The 16,278-nt window shown below is 48.7% G+C and overlaps 1 protein-coding gene across 1 annotated transcript in view; it reads left to right on the top strand.

Annotated features, from left to right (window-relative positions):
* PCDH8 (protocadherin 8) overlaps window positions 1–16,278 on the top strand; it is an 87,999-nt gene that overhangs the window by 65,051 nt on the left and 6,670 nt on the right. Inside the window, exon 2 of the mRNA XM_010576680.1 lies at window positions 5,529–5,650. Coding sequence (XP_010574982.1) covers window positions 5,529–5,650 — 122 coding nt within the window. The remainder of the gene's footprint in view (window positions 1–5,528; window positions 5,651–16,278) is intronic.

Genomic DNA, 16,278 nt, shown 5'->3' with positions numbered 1-16,278 from the left:
TTTCCAGTTGAAAACATTAGAAAACATTCTAAAAATTAGAGTTATGCTTCCTGGCAAGCCTAGATCTGCTCCGGGTAGGGAGCTCAGCCTTACAGACTGTCAGGATGCAAAAGCAAAATACACAAAAAACTAGGTTGCCTGTGCAGCCCTCTCCAAGACATAGTCTCAGAGCACACCTGACACTGATGCAGCTCAAGTCCTCACAAAATGCACCCTGAGGTCTCTTACTTTTAAAAAAGATCTAGAAAACAAGATGCTGAGGGTACCCTTCTTCTATATAACAGCCTGAAGAGACTTTTATAGAGGTTCACGCAATTATCTTGCCTCTTACATTCCTGTTCCTTCTTCCCTGGAGTTATATATAGGGCTTTTTTTTCCTGCGCAGTGTCTTTCTCCACCTCATAAGCCCATCACCTGGTAGTTGTGTCTTTTGTGACCCACAGATTCAAACCCTCTCCAGCAGAGCAGAGAACAAACCTGAGTCTTCAGCTGCCTGGATAACTGCCACAGCCAGGAGACCACCATGCAAAAGACAAATTCCATCGTGTTCCAGATGTCTCTTGCAGCAAAAGAATGAGCCTTGTTCCATTCTCTAAGAAAAAAATCAAATTAACATTTGAAAAGACCCTACTGTGAGGTGAGAGATACTCTTCACTACAGCCAGGAGGTGGGCACCTTGGGGCTGCAGGTTGGGAGAATTTCGGATGCTGTACGGTCCTCCACCACCCATTCCTACCTAGCTCCGACATCTGGTCAGCCCTCCACACCACGGACATCCCTCTAAGAACCCAAGCCCATAGCCATGTTTGAGAGGTCGGGCTGAGCAAGTGAAAGATGGGCAGCAAAGCACTTGGATTTGAGAACATCTTCCAGATCTTGCCTCTGGTTTTGGTGCACTGCAGTGCCCCAGGCTGGAAATTCTGTAGCAGTGTCACATTCATTACAAAAATGAAGGATGTTGTTAAATTAAACATGAGGATGAATTATGAGAGCACACACTCTGTTATTTATCTGACTTTTTAAATCATTTTACATATTTTATATATCAGACCACTTCCAGAACAGAATGAGCCATAAATTTTTGTGCAGCTAACTCAGTGTCGGCGTCACCAGAATTGCCAATGCACCTTCCTGTGGGATAACCTGGTATCCAGGAAAGAACGGGGTGAATTTGATACTACCTGGATGTAGCTGCTAAGAAGTAAACATCAAAAAGAGACAGTTTTGCCATGTGAAATGTTAACTTTCAGTTACCGTATTGAGCCAGTGTGTGAATGAAGCCATTCAAATCCCTTTAAATGAAAACTATGGCTTGAGGCTATCTGCAGTCACTTAGAGATAGTCTACTTTTGGGGGGGCCTTCCTTTTTGGCTGTTTGTGAGGGAAGCTAAAGTCCCTGGTCACAGTTCTGGGCCAAGCTGTAGCAACCCCAGCAAGTTCTTTAGCAGGGGAATTACAGATCGGGCACCCAGAGCAAGCAGAGATCCAACGCTGAGCTGAATTAGCAAAATATCTATTTAAGGAAACATGTCTAGCATCTGTTTTATCGAGCATATGTACTCTGCTCATTGCTGTGCATCATTAAGACTTTTCATGCAGAGATCGTAAGATGCACATGAGCACTGCAGAAGCTAGGAGACTGCTATTTTTTTTTCCTTCTTTACTTTGCCTCATCAAGACTTCATTCCAGACCACTCTAGCCTAAAAACACCCCAGTGGTAAAAAATAAAAGGCCCCTGCCAATGATCTGAAGGACAAGGAGGCATCAAATACAGAGGGAATTTTCAGACTGATTAATAAACATCAGGGACATGACCTTATTTCAGCTACAGGAGTCTGGATAACCGAGGACAGACTTACTACGTTATACAAGAAAACACATGTTTAACGACTGTTAGTAATGACAGGATCTACCAAGACAGGGTGCTCTCTCCTCTGGTTGCGTCGATCCTGGCAGGCGAATGCCCTGAGCCAGCTTGCCCTCCCATGGCCCCTGGACGGAGGAGGGAACACCTTCACGGAACGCCGAGTCTCTTCCCCATCTTTCCGGCCACGATGGCTGGGACAGAGGAAACTTTGTGGAGCAGCCCTCTGCCCCATGCTCCTGGTCCCCAGCTCCTCAAGGTGGGAGAACGTGACCAGGAGCTTTTCTCCAGGCTTTCTCCTAGACTAAAGCATCCCAGCTAGAATATGTGGAGTCTGAACGAGGTGAAGGAAAAAAACCAACCCTGCTCAAGCATTGCACGGTCTCGCTGCCTCATTTCTGGTCTGGAGACCCCAAAAGGCACACGGGCCAGGAGGTTAATCTAAAATAACTAGAATATTCAGAAGCTGGCAGCTGGATCTCCTCAGGGTTCACAAGGGGCAGATCAGCCACTCACTGCTTTCATTATCTGGATTACAATGAAAAGAGAGAAAAGAGGGTAGAGGCAAACACTTCCCTGGAGACTCCTTGCCCAGATGTTAAACCAGCTGGCTACGAACCCCACACAGAGGCTTTGCTGCCAAAGCCAGGGCTGACGACAGGAGATGGAGACGTGGCCTCTACCTTTCCCCCTCCTGCCAAAACAGACCGAATGGTAGCACAGCCCAAATTCCCCACAGCAAACACCACCTGGGATACCGCTCTGCAGAGTCCCACGTCCCCATTGGTACCACGTCCCTCGGGGTTTGGAGAAGACCTTCGCCACCTGCACCAGCTCTTGCCAATGGACCTGAAGGGACAGTCCCACGAGGACCTTTGCCTTGAACCACTGCAGCACCTTGCCCTCCCCTATCCCCATACAGAACTCCTTGCTCCCCACGCCACTGCTTCGAGCTGTCACAGTGACCCTCCACCAAAGATTTTTCTCCTCCTGTTAAATCCTCTCCTTCCCTTTTGCCCAGCACACACGTCTAATTTGTATTTGAAGTCCGCTTCTCATGAGAAATGCACTTAGTCCACCAGGCAGGGCAGGAGAGGTAGCTCAAATAGGCACCTGCGTTGGAAAGAGAATAGCTCTGTCTTCAGTTAATCCATCATATTCTGGGCCACATGGAGGGAATTCGGCAAATCCTCCTTAGGAGAAGTCCCTCGTGTCTCTGAAATGAACGGCTGGCACTCCACACCCTGTTCATCCACAACATGCTGGCATTTATAACAGGTAAGTAAAAACGTTACTGACAAATGATTCTCCCTTCTCGTTTCCAAAAAACAGCAGTCTGTTGATAGAAAATTTTGATTTACATAACCAGCAACTATCAAACTGATAACACAGAGAAGCCAATGCTGATAAGCAGAAATGAGGACATTTACCAGCCTCAGCATGCTTGAAATCCTGTGTTGTCTCTTTAAAAACAATGAAAAACCATTCTGGATAAAATCTTTCAGAATGTTTTATTTCCTCAAGAGAACGGATCTCTTTTCTTAAAAAAAAAAAAGGCTCGCTAATATTAAAATATACTGAACCTGATAGAACAGAACGTCTCCTTTGAAGTTGTTTCAATCTTTTTAAATATCTAAAGGACCTAACCCACACAGGGCTTGCACGTTTTCAGCTTGAAAAAAAAAAATCAAAGCTTTCTCCCCTTTTTTTCCCCCATGTACACCCGCTTGCCAATTATGGGAATTAGAAAAAAAAAATCAGTGTCTGAAAGAGGTAGAGTTTTTTACGCTTTTGTAATTATGCACAGGATTTAATCATTTGGGGAGAGGGACTGCTTGGGGGGAGAGGAGAGTTTTATTCCAAGAGTTACACGCGCACTTTCATCCTGGATCAAGTGTCAACCACCAGGTGATTTTTTTCACAGGGATCGCCACGCTCCTCTGCTTAACAGCTCATCTCCGATTTGCTCAAACGATCAACAGCTCCTCATCTTCTTTATTAGTCTCTCTGTTTATCTGCCCAGCAATGAGCTCCAGCTCCCGCAGCCAGAGAACAAGCCAAGAATAGCCAGATCCAGAGCTGTGAAAGATATTCTTCCAGCATCATCTGGCTCCTTGGCAGAGTCCGCGGGCAGCTGTACTCGCAGCCCCGTGCCTGCCGCTGGGTATGTCATGTGGGCACGCCGTCGTACTGGCTGAGCATCTCTGTCCTCCTGGACACAGTTTTCCTTTAATTCACCTTGAATCTGAGAAATTCATTATATGACCGTTATCTCGGATTTGATAAATAAGGGCTTTTTCTAACGACCGTCTGTAAAAGATAGCCAACGCCTCTTATTTCTCCTGTCATACTTTATAAATCTACGTACTGCCTTTAAGGACCATTCCCTTTGCCGTACAGGGCATACTTCGGCAGCACTTTTTCACAGCACACGAGCAGGATCTTTTCCAGCTGATTTGTAGCGCAAGGGCTGGACTTCTTGGCTGATGGATAAACAAAAAGCCTGAAAAAAAGGCATGGAGCAGAGGACAGGAGGGCTACCTCAGGACTGCTCTGGATATGGAGGCTGCATTAGCCAGTCTATAATTTCCAAAATGTATTTGCTTATTTTGGAAACACTCCCCAGAAAATAAAGTGAGCAAAATGTTATCCCTGACAGAAAGGATGCAATCCTACATGGCTCTTGCCTTGTGCTTTTCTCTTCCTTCCTTCCGTCTTCCTCCTTTTCTTCCTTTCACAAGAAAGACCGGTAAAACCCCTGTGCATATTAGCTACAAGCATCACCTATAAAAATCCCGTCTTAAAATATTACTCGTATCACACTGTTGTACAGTCAAATTTCATAGGAAACAAAGCACTAAATGCAACATAAATTACATCAGCATTACAACTTGGGCATAAATTAACTGAACTAAACAAAATCTGACCTTGCTTCTATTAGTTTGGTCAGTGTCTCCATTTTAGATGCTGCAGGTCATCCTTAAACGTAAGTTTGTCCTTTCAGTTGATTTTTACATTTAAATTGGTTTAATAATTCATGACATAACAAGCATTAAAATATAAGCATTTTCTACCTAAGGAAGTAACAGTCTGTCAGCTTCAGCAGTAGATGTGACACAGCTGAACACTTGAATCAAAAAAAAGAGAATATTTCCATGGACTGCGACTGACGCAATTGTATACAGGCATTTATTTGTCTGCTCAAAGTTTCAACCCTGATAGTTTTTTTCTTTCTTATTCTATTTGTCTAAATCCAATTGTAGGTTCTTCAGGGCAACAATCTGTCTCCTCATATGTTCATAAAGCACCATGTACACCTATGGCACTCTGTAATAACTAATTTCCTATCTGCTTATGATTAAAGAGGGATTTCAGGTGAAATATTGTGAATTGAAACGGACAGGCTAGGAAGACAGCTTACATTACCAACATCATTAGGTCAGACGTGGTGCTTCAACCCAGGATGGCAGCCAAAGTACTACACACGGTTTGAGCTCGCCTATGTGCAGCTCTAAATGCTTTTGAGACCCATCCTACAACCATTCCCCATGTCCTGACACCGTGCCCCTAAACAACACGTCGGGCAGCAGAAGAGAGCTCTCCATTAAATGCTTTGTACTGCAGTACACATTTGTTTGTAAGGGTATCTATTGCTTTTTCCAGGGTCACTGTCTGAGAGCAAGCTAGACACATCGTGGAGTGACTGGAGAGACCGGAGTGCACTGGCTCGACCGGAGGTGGAAAGAAAGTGGGATAAGCCACAGAAGGGGGAGCAGAGAGAGAAGGTGAGAATTTGTTATATTAATAGGATCGCCTGGTGACTCGCCCGACGCATGGACACATCCAGACGGGTCTGTTCCCCACTTAATGGTAATTGATTTGTGCAGGTGATATAGCAACCATGAGAGCCCAGCTGCGTGATGCATGCGCGGATGAAGTTCCCGGCGTGCTTAGGATTACCGTATTTATGATAGCAAGAAGGCATGCGATAGCCTTCTGGGAGCAGTCCCCAGCTCGTGCCCTTGCTTGCACCCCAGGACACTACAATGCCTACTGGTGGCCATGCCAAAATCCCTCCTCTTCCAGAAACTCAGCCCTACACATACCCTTGGTGTCCTCCAAAAGCAAAGCCCCTTTCCCTCAGCCCTTCCCGCTCCAGATACCTCAGCTTCCCACAGAGTGCCCGTACCCAGCCTCTGCTGCCCCAGACCATCTCAGAGCTCAAATTCCCCAGCTATCCCCAAACCACAGCTCCCAACCTCCCCCACTCCAGCTGCTGGCCCCAAAGCCTCTGGGACACCAGCATTCCCACCACATCTCTCCCATCACTTCCCCCACCAAGCCCTCAGCTCTCCAGGCTTCCTCAAACCCCATAACACTCCCCATAACCCTGCACCCCAGACTTGCCATCTCACAGCCCCCTTTACTCCCTCCAGGGTCTACCCATGTTTCCCCCCTTCCAAATCCTCCCACCAACTCCCTCCACCACCCAGTCCCCCCACCTGGTCCTCCCTTTCCCATCTTTGCTCGCTTACTCCAAGTTTTCCCACCCCACCGTCTCCCTGCTATGTTCTCCCCATACAGAGAGTCCTACCTGCCTCCATCCCTACCACTCATTTTTCCTACGACACTGACAGCCCTGACGTCCCAATGGGAGCAGACCCTCAGCTTCCCCCACCAGATGAAACCCCACAGCCCCCTTTCCCTGCCCACACCTTCTCTGAAAGAGTCATTCTGGGGGAAATCCCCATAAATAATGACTTCACTGAGATTTTAGGTGTCTGGAAGGGTTTTAGGAAAATAAAGTCAGTAGCTTTGATTTTATTCCTTGCAGCATCTCTAAGGGACCTAACCACAGACTGAACCCACTGCCCTCTGTGGGTATTATTATTTATTATTATTATTTCAACTGTAAGACAAGGAGATGTCTTGCCCAAGACCGCACAGACAGGCCATGGCATGGTAGTATTACTTAGACCTTCAAACTCACAAGGCACACCTTAATCAAACTGTGCCCGAGCATCACTTTTGGCTGCCCAGAATGAGTTCCTCACAGCTTTGCCTCAAGGCTCACACGGGTCTTCAGCCTTTGACCACCTTAGAAGCCTGTTTTCCTGCTCAAAAAGCCGCAGTCCCCCTGTAATGCTTTGATGCTATTTATTCTCAAACGCCGCGTTCCTGAGGCAGCAAAGCAAAGGAGCCCCAGGCAGAGGCTCCTTCCTCACCGAGGGAAGAGCGGAGAAGGTTTACGGCTACGGAGAGAAGGAAGCCAAGAAGGTCACCGCATACCTGGAGGACAGTGAAAAAAAGAAGTCACCACCTGGGCAGCCAAGTTTGTTGCTTAATGAGCAATCACTGATCTAAAGCCTCATCATGCCACAGGCAAACTTGTGTGATTACAGGGCGTACAGGACAGGGTTTTCCCTCCACAGGCCTATATATTTCAATGGCTACGACACCCAAGAGAACTGCACTGGAAGTACGTTAGTAAGACTGCAAAGTCAGGCACTTAAACTAGGAAATACGGGGCCTAAGGTGGTCTTTGCAGCCCCAGTCACGCTGCGATACAATCCTTATTTGCACAGTGAAGTGTCAGATCTCCACCGTTCTCCTGCTCTGCTCCACAGACCCAAGAGCCCTCCTTCCCTTCGGGGACACGTTCTGGGTCCTTGCTCCACACCGCAGTTTCCTCACACCACTCAAGTCCTGCTCAGGACGGAAGCAATAATTTTCTCATAGACTTTTCTTTGGCCTTCCCCACGTGAGTGATTCACAGATGCTAATTATCTTATTTCCATAATGAACCCGTGGAAGAAGGGTGTACCATTAACTCTGCATTACAGCTGGTGAGCTGAGACACAAAGAGATGCAGGTTAGTAGATTAATATGCACTAATTTTGCACACCTAAGCTGAAACACTCAAGACCTGCTTTCCCTTCACTCTGGAGGGCCTGACATTGCGAACTCCATGATGCTCTATGCATATCTCCCTAGACTTTAAGGTACTGATGCTGGAAAATCATGAACTTCACCACCAGCTCTCCGGCAGTCACCCCCGGGGTTGCAAGCCTTAGGTCCATCGCACAGACCATGCCCTGTTTGAGGAAGCACAGAGCCAAGACCAGCGTTGGGCTTTCATGGCCAACCTTTCTTGAAATCAACAGGGTAAGGGATGTTTTGCCAGTGGGTTTTGACGCTGTTTCCCCATAGCAAAGGAATAGCTGGCTTGGTCTCACAAACACCCAGAGTAGCAACCCAAGTTTGTGGCAGACCAGGAAAAAAGGTGCTATGACTGGAACAGACTCTTCTGACTTTTCTCTCCCCAAACCTTCACCCCTGCTTTGTTCAAACCCAGCCGTTTCCTTCTCCACCTGCCTGAGACCACAGAGAGATGCAGACTGCTTTCAGGCCTCTGGATCTGCCCAGCCTGTACTTAAAAGCCAGTCCCAGCTAAAGTCATGGTGCACTCACTGCAGGTAGAACCTGGCAGGGGATTTACCTGCTTAATCTCAACTCCACTTAATACCTGCAGGCTGCCCTGTTTCAAATGTATAGCCCGGTTTGATTGAATGTTCCCAAAAATGGCACAAGGGACATGCCTGCTTTAGCAGGGCATCTTCTTGCAAAATTTCAAGTCTTCAAATGAAATCATGAAAACTCCATGATTTGAAAAACAAAACAAAACAAAGCAAAACAAAACAAAAACACAAACAAACAAAAAACAGAAAAGAAAAAGAGGACAGCCTGGATATTTATCCCACAGGCAAAACAACCATAAAAAAGCCTACGATAAATTTACCCTAGCCTCCTTTCTGGAGGTAGCTGAACTGCTTCAGCTGAAACTTTCTCTTAGAAAGAACCAACAGGCTGAAGCAGACACCCAGCATGGAAAATTTCAGCTTAAATAGTTAATACTTGCTGAAGACTAAGCTCCTGGAGACAGTCTTCTATACAACGTACGCCTCGTTATTGCAGGACTCCCTGTAGGACACAGAGAGCCCTGGGTGCCTTTCCCCAGCGTGCCCGCTACCTCTGCCCCCGCTCCCCTCGCCCGACCCTCCGCTGCCCCTTCCCAGCCCAGCTCTGCCAGGACCAGACTCACGTTCCCACCAGCACGACCCAACCCGACACCAATTTCTCACCCCGGCTGCTGTATCGGGGGTAAGATAGCACAGCAAACCCAATACTGGCGAGTCACTACTCCAGCACCTGCGATCCAAGCTGCAGCTCTCTTACACATCCTTGCAGGTCCTTACATTTTGTACTTTTTGCTGTCTTTACCTCCTGTGGGTCTGCCACACGGTTTTTGGCTGGTTAATGACTTTATCCCTGAGCTGAGCACACAGTCTCCAGTCATTAGCGAGCATCATGTGTTCGCGTTGGTTATGTATCTTGGAAAGCTGCATTTGGATACGGCGTATCTTCCTCTTTGCAATGCCAGAGGTGTCTTGCACAAGCCTCCCTTACTCTTTTGATGGACTGTAGACAGCTTGCTCATTAGTCTAGTATCTAATTGCTTATCAGTCACACTCTCAAGCTCCTCATTACTTCACTTACACAGCTACAGTAATTAGATTTCACATTTCTTTAGACTCTCATGGTATTGTTTTAGCCTACTGAGGAGGCACCCATATATAATACACATATATTATAAATTATCTCCTATAATTATCATATTCATTATAATATACAACACATACATATACATACATTATGCTGCTGAGGCAAACTCAAACCTCTCCAGTTCTAAGTGTTCAGGATGCTTCAGGGCCATCTCCAAGTGCTTCTTTGTCAGTTTTAACTTCTGCGAGGCTTCACCCATCTGTGACCCTTCGCTTACAGACCGTGCCCAATTGCATCGTTTTCTACTTCTCACCCACCACCGCATACCTCTCCCGCAAAACAAAGCCTTCAGATCTGCTCACTGCAGAGATGCAAATTCTTTTAGGCAGAAACACGGATTTGATGTTTAGTACAGCAGCAAGCAGAAAAGTCGCTTGAGCCGTCAGCCCTTATTTTTTGGGATAACATAGATTTTATGCCTCTTTTTTAGTCTAATTTGATGCATTTCTTTAGCACCTATTCTCTAAGCCTCAAGCTTTTTTGCGAGATCATTCCACACATTTATTACAGCACTAAAAAAGCGACAACAATTTATTTAACTTTTCAGAACAGAATTCTGCAGACTTTGGGGCCAGATGATGTTTTTTCCCGGGGATCACACGTGAAATATGTGCTGGTGTCTGTATTTCCAGATGCTAAAACCACAGACGCTGGGTGGCATGTAAAATTGTGCACCTCTTTTTAAAGTGAATTAAATAAGTGACTGCGCCAGATGGTTCAACTTGAAAAGGCAAACAGGTAATTCCCCCCAAACTGGAAAAGGGCCATATCATAGGCGATGTCTGCAGAAGTAAACTAAGCAGAGCCAGAGCACGGAGCATTTTATTTAGTGTTATAGATGTAGCAGTAGAGATTGCGGTGGTTTCTAAATTGCCTCCTCATCCTGCTGTGGTGCACATTTACAGGCGCAGGAGGGACAGGTGACATCTGGGGACTGACTGGCTATGTCCTAAAGACGGGCAAACACACCGCTCTGGGCTACGGTGCAGATGTATCCTTCAGCCACAGGCAAGAGCTCTGCTCCTCTCCGCTCTGCCACCAGCTCCGGTCCCAGGTCACGTCCCCCCCAGAGCCAGCGTTGTGCCTCCCCAGCTAGACCCCTTCAGCGAAGCGTACAGGGATGTCCTGGTTTCGGCTGGGATAGAGTTAATTTTCTTCCTGGTAGCTGGTACAGTGCTGTGTTTTGGGTTCAGTATGAGAAGAATGTTGATAACACACTGATGTTTTCAGTTGTTGCTAAGTATTGTTTAGACCAAGTCAAGGATTTTTCAGCTCCTGATGCCCAGCCAGCAAGAAGGCTGGAGGGGCACAAGGAGTTGGGAGGGGACACAGCCGGGACAGCTGACCCAAACTGGCCAATGGGGTATTCCATACCATGTGACGTCATGCCCAGTATAGAAACTGGGGGGAGTGGGCCTGGGGGGGATTGCCGCTCGGGAACTAACTGAGCATCAGTCAGCGAGTGGTGAGCAATTGCGTTGCATATCACTTGCTTTGTATATTCCAATCCTTTTATTATTATTATTATTGTTGTCATTTTATTATTGTTATTGTCATTACTAGTCTCTTCCTTTCTGTTCTATTAAACTGTTCTTATCTCAACCCACGAGTTTTCCTTTTTTTTCCAATTCTCTCCCCCATCCCGCTGGGTGGGGGGAGTGAGCGAGCGGCTGCATGATGCTTAATTGCCAGCTGGGGTTAAACCACGACAGCAGAGAATGAGCAAACGCTGTGCATGAACGACGGGCGGTGAGTACAGGAACGTTTTGTAGCTCTGGAGGTCAAAGTCCTGCAGAGGTCAAAGAATGGCAGATTTGGACAAAAAAACCTGAAGGGAAAAGTCTTCCTGTAGCCTCGTAAAGCAGTCTTATCTAATCCTGAGCAACACCTCGAACTCATTAACTGCAGCAAAATGTGGTAGTAGAAAACCTTAACACAAGAATCCTGGGTGAAATACTCAAGACAACCTAAATGATTTAGGAACCAGATTTCCACTAGTCCCCAACCTTCCGAAGAGTTTACTTCTCATCGACTCAGTATGAATACCTAAAGCCTTTCCAAATTTCTTGTAACGGGATGTGTTCGCTCTCCATCCTCCTCTACCGTTGTGTGCCGTTTCCCTGGGTTGCTCTACCCAGAGCTGGCTGCACGTCAGGCAGCAACACGCTGGCGAGTCTTCGAAGCTAAACTCAGTCCTTACAAGAAACCCAGCCCGTTAAAGGTGGAGGCAGAGCGGGAGGTTTAACTCTGCGCCCCACCTGCGGATAGGAAAGGGAGACGATCCCAAAATCAGGATGAAGAAGAGCAGCCTGATGGAGGTCACCGCTGCTCCCCATCATCCCCCTTCCAACTTCAGTCCCCGGGGGGGAGCTTTTTGCCATGCCGAAATAAAACCTCATAGTGTTCCTGCCCTGGCAGGCGGCCAAGCACAGCAGCCCCCTGCTCTCGCAGCCTCTTCAACAGGAGTGACGCGAGGCACGCTCTTGCTCACAGCCTGCTGCCGCTCAGGAGGTTGGGAGAAGAAGAGACTTAGTCCTTCACAGCTGGGGGGCTCCGACTTTGCAAGCTGAGGCGCGATTAAGATGGAGGATGGGGGGGGAGAGGAGGGGGGAGAAGGAGAGGCGAGATGGAGAAAGGGATTCGCGGCACGAGGCTGAGTGGCTGCCTCTCCGTCGCATTTTTTTCCCCCGTGCCGCCCTTCACCGTAATCCCAGGAGCAGACCAGGGCACAAACCTGCAAAGCCCCCCACCCCAGCCCAGGAATCAGAAGCAGTGGCACTGTGCCCAAGCTCATTAACTCCGCTGTGACACTGGGCTAATTAGATCGAGCATGGCACCACGCTACCGCAACTTCTCCATTTCCAGGACCTCAGCGAGGATCACTTCCCAGTGTCCCCTCCTGTCCCATGGATGTATTAGCTGGGGGGGGCAAGAAAGCACGTGTGCGGGCTGAAAATATAGAGACAGCAGAGAAATGGGGAGAATATTTTTATTGGCATAGTAACAATATACTGGCATCTATGTTACTATCCTTGTGCTTATACAGGGATAGGATCTTACTGGGAAGGAGGCAGAGCCCAAGGAGTGACATGGCAGTGCTTGTTTAGTGCGGCACTGGGTGGGCGACACTGGGTGGGCGACACTGGGTGGGTGACACTGGGTGGGCGACACTGGGTGGGCGACACTGGCTGGCCAGGGGCAGCAGAAGGACATTCCGAAAGGGACCTTGCGCTCCCAATAGCGAGGGAGCTGCCCCTCTGAGAAATCAGTGGAGCCCATCGCAACCGCCCCACATAAGTATTCGCAGAGGACTGTACATCTTCTTGGTAGCTGAGAGGTGGATTTCTCCTGCCCATTCATCATTCGTAAGAGTTTAAAATCCCAAACAGTCCTTCAAGGAGGAGAGTGTGAACGAGACCCAGGAGGAAACAAGGAGCTGCTGGAGGAAAGCCAAATATACCAGCCCGGACACCTTCAAAAGTGGTATGAAAGACATCCCAGCCGGGTGTACGGCAGCAGCCACGGAGAGGGAGCACCAATTCCCAACAGCCAGGGAGAGAAGCCGTGCAGTTCCCCTCTTTACCACCCAGCGATCTGACCAGACCCCAAGCTATGAAGAGAGCGGGCATTTCTTCTGAAGGTCTACATCGGAGTCTGGCGTGAATAGCTACTGTTACCTGCACCCCCTAAAACCAAAGGCACCGAGGCAAAAGAGCCAGAAAGGACCTGCAAAATAAAGGTTGGTCCTTCTAAGGGCATCTCTGATCTCCTAACGGTCCTCAAGGTGGGCAAACAGCAGGACTTGGGCTGTCATCTGTCCAACGCACCCGCAGTCTGCGGTGCCTTCGTCTTCACAACCCTGCGGTGAGGAACAGAAGTGCTCTGCGGACACGAGGGGCTGAGACTGAGAGAGCCTCAAGCCCTCGTCCAGGCTAAAATATGTCCAACTCCTATGGCATTCGATGGCAGTTGAGTACCTACATACCCCAGACCTTGGTGGGGCTCAGCCTCATTAGCTTGCTCCAGATGAGAGAGCTGAGAACTGAACCTGGACGCCTGCCTCGTGGTTTAACAGCTGAAAAGCCTCGTCTATCTCTTCCAGGGCAGAAAAGGTAAAGAAAGCTGAAAAAAAGGGGGGCAGAAGAGAGGAGGGGCTGGATAGGGGGGAAAAAAACTCACATCTAGCCACGTTGCAGGCAAGACAGAGCAAGGAGCACCCCAAAAAAGCCTGCAGTAGACCCCGGCTGAGGGCCACATGGGGGGACCTTTAGGAATGCGCTGCTCCAGGGATACCTCCGGGCAGCATCCACGAGGCCCATGCTGTGTGGGGAATGTGAAGAACTGGTCTTTTGTTTCATGCCCCTTTGTTTTAACCTCTTGAATCAAAGACCCCAGCTGCTACTCCGGGAGAGGCTAGAAATTAATCCAATTAAAAAATAAATTCCCTGCGGAATCAAAACTGCTTGCCGGGTGGGGGGTATGGGCATGCGATCTCTTTCTTCTGCAAAACAAACTCTTTCTTTCTAACCCACATTTCACAGAGGGGAGATACGGGCAGGGAAGCATTTGAAGCAAATGTAACAAACAACTGATCGGGATGATTTATAACCCTGGTACCAACCCACAGCTCGCGGGAAGGCTCGCAGCCTCTGTCTTCTATAGCCTGCATGGCCGGAGACAGAAGCACAATGCCGCGTGCTACCCTCCAACACAAACAGTCATAGAGCAACAAAACCCTTTGCCGCTTCGTTCCACTCTTTTGTTTTCCAGGGTTTTTGGTCAGCCCAGGCTTGTGGAGCTTGACAGGTTAACCCACACTTCCTTGGTTGCGGCAGAAATGATTAAACAGGGGGGGATTGTTTAGGCCGTGAAGCAGAAGGAATTCCTTTGTTTTTGTAGATCACTCCAAGGCAGCCGAGCCCGCCGGGATGCCCAAGAAGAAAGAGGCAGGGGCTGAGCGCCGAGACGGGTTTCCAGGGAGGGAGGTCGTGCCACCCCTCCGCAGGCTCGGAGACGAGAGGTGGGGGGACGCGTTGCATCTCAGCTTCACGGCTGGAGAGAAGTCGGCCGGACCTTCTGGAGACCATGCCCGGATAGCAACCGGGGCCAAGGAGAGAGGGGGACTTTCAATAGCCAGGGCTTGGTGCCCCTAAGATCTCCTGGGAAAGGGGAGGCACATAGAACAGTCACCTCTTCTTCAAGCCTGCCTTGCTTCCACCGCCCCGTGCGCGCGTTAAGCCGCGCATCCTCCCTCGAGGTACACGTGGTCCTAAGGCTGGATCTCTATGGGAGTCTTACGTCTCTCGCAGCCCCAAAATGTAACGCCTTCTAGGTTATCTCCATCGACAGAGGTCACTGGAGCGAATCCCAGACACCTGGCGAGAGGAGGAAAGCCTTACCCTGTTGCGCTGGGGACAGTGACACCTTGGGACATACACAAACTGACTGTGCTGGAGGTGATGGTGGAAAGGGCCAGAGCAGTAAGTGCCTGAGCTCAGCTGGAGGAGTGAAGAGGAGGAGGAAGGAGATCCTGGGATTTTGTCACCCTGTGGAAGGCAGTAACTACCTGGGGAGAGGGGAAAAGCCCCCGCAGACTTTATTTCTAAGAGCTGGATCAGAATCAGGGGGAAAAGTAAATTTAAGGCTAAAAAAAAGGGAGCCAGGAGTGATTTGCTGGCCATCCCTGACTTGGTTGCTGTCGGCATCAGGCTGGTGGTCCAGGAGTGTTTTCACTCCTTGGGACTGACACATCACCCGGGCGTTCGGGTTCGGGGCGGGGGGGAGTCTTGCTTTTTCCTTTGCCTGACACCCACCTCTCGGGGCAGCTTTGATTTCTGTGTCGGGAAGGAGCTTGGCAGCAGAGATCAGACCTCTGGACACCGCAAAAACACCTCCTTCTTAGCAGGCTCTGAGTCTCCGCAACAACACTAAGTGCAAGAGAGCTGGTAAATTATTAAAACAACCTTGCAACAGCTCCGAAGAAACCACCAGCGCCTCAGATTCAAAGGAAAGGCTGTGGTGTGAGAATCCCCATTAGTAACAATACGCACAGTTTGCAAGAACATATGTCCCTGCATGGAGCAGTCAACCAATCTGGGCTGTTTAACCACAATATTTCAAAGAAGTGCTTTTAATGCAGCTGATCCGTATGTTTATTTTTGAGCTGTAAAACGGGATTCTTCACTAGCCTTTCAGAACATTTCTGTAATGGACTCTATCCAAACTATCGGGAAGAAGGCTTTGCTCCAGCGGAGCGGCTGATACGGTTTTTTGTGGTTTTTTTAATCAAAGACACTACTGTGGAAAAAGAATAACGCAGGCAGACAGAAAGTGCATTCGCCCTCAAAAAAAAAAAAAAAGACAAGAGGAGCAAGACCACACTGGGACCCTCCTAAGAATGGGTTTGGATCGAAAGTGCGTGAGACGGGGACCGGGCGGGTGGGAAAGGGGCAGAATTTCCGAGCCTTTTCTGATGCACATACTTTAGCACCCATTGAAAATACAGCCCTTTGCATCCTTTTCTCCTGCAAAGCGCGTGGGAGGTGAACGCAGGTCCCGGTTTATCGATTGATTGATTTTTTATAAAGAATAAGAGCTCCTCGAGGAATAGCCATGCCTTTGGGGGGGGGGGGGGGGAAGTAAGGTCTGGTCTCCTTCCCTGCTCGATCTAATCCTAATTAAAAATAAATTACATGCTGGATGGAACTTGAAATGGCAAAGATAATCCTGTTACACACGAGGGGGGCCGCCCCGCTGCCCGCTCCCGCTCGGCGGGCCCCGTTCCCAGCCG

The sequence above is a fragment of the Haliaeetus leucocephalus genome, unplaced genomic scaffold (genome assembly GCF_000737465.1).
Source record: "Haliaeetus leucocephalus isolate CR32 unplaced genomic scaffold, Haliaeetus_leucocephalus-4.0 Scaffold32, whole genome shotgun sequence".
Classification (NCBI taxonomy): domain Eukaryota; kingdom Metazoa; phylum Chordata; class Aves; order Accipitriformes; family Accipitridae; genus Haliaeetus; species Haliaeetus leucocephalus.
The sequence above is the reverse complement of the archived record's forward strand: the minus strand, read 5'-3'. Positions and strand labels throughout refer to the sequence as shown.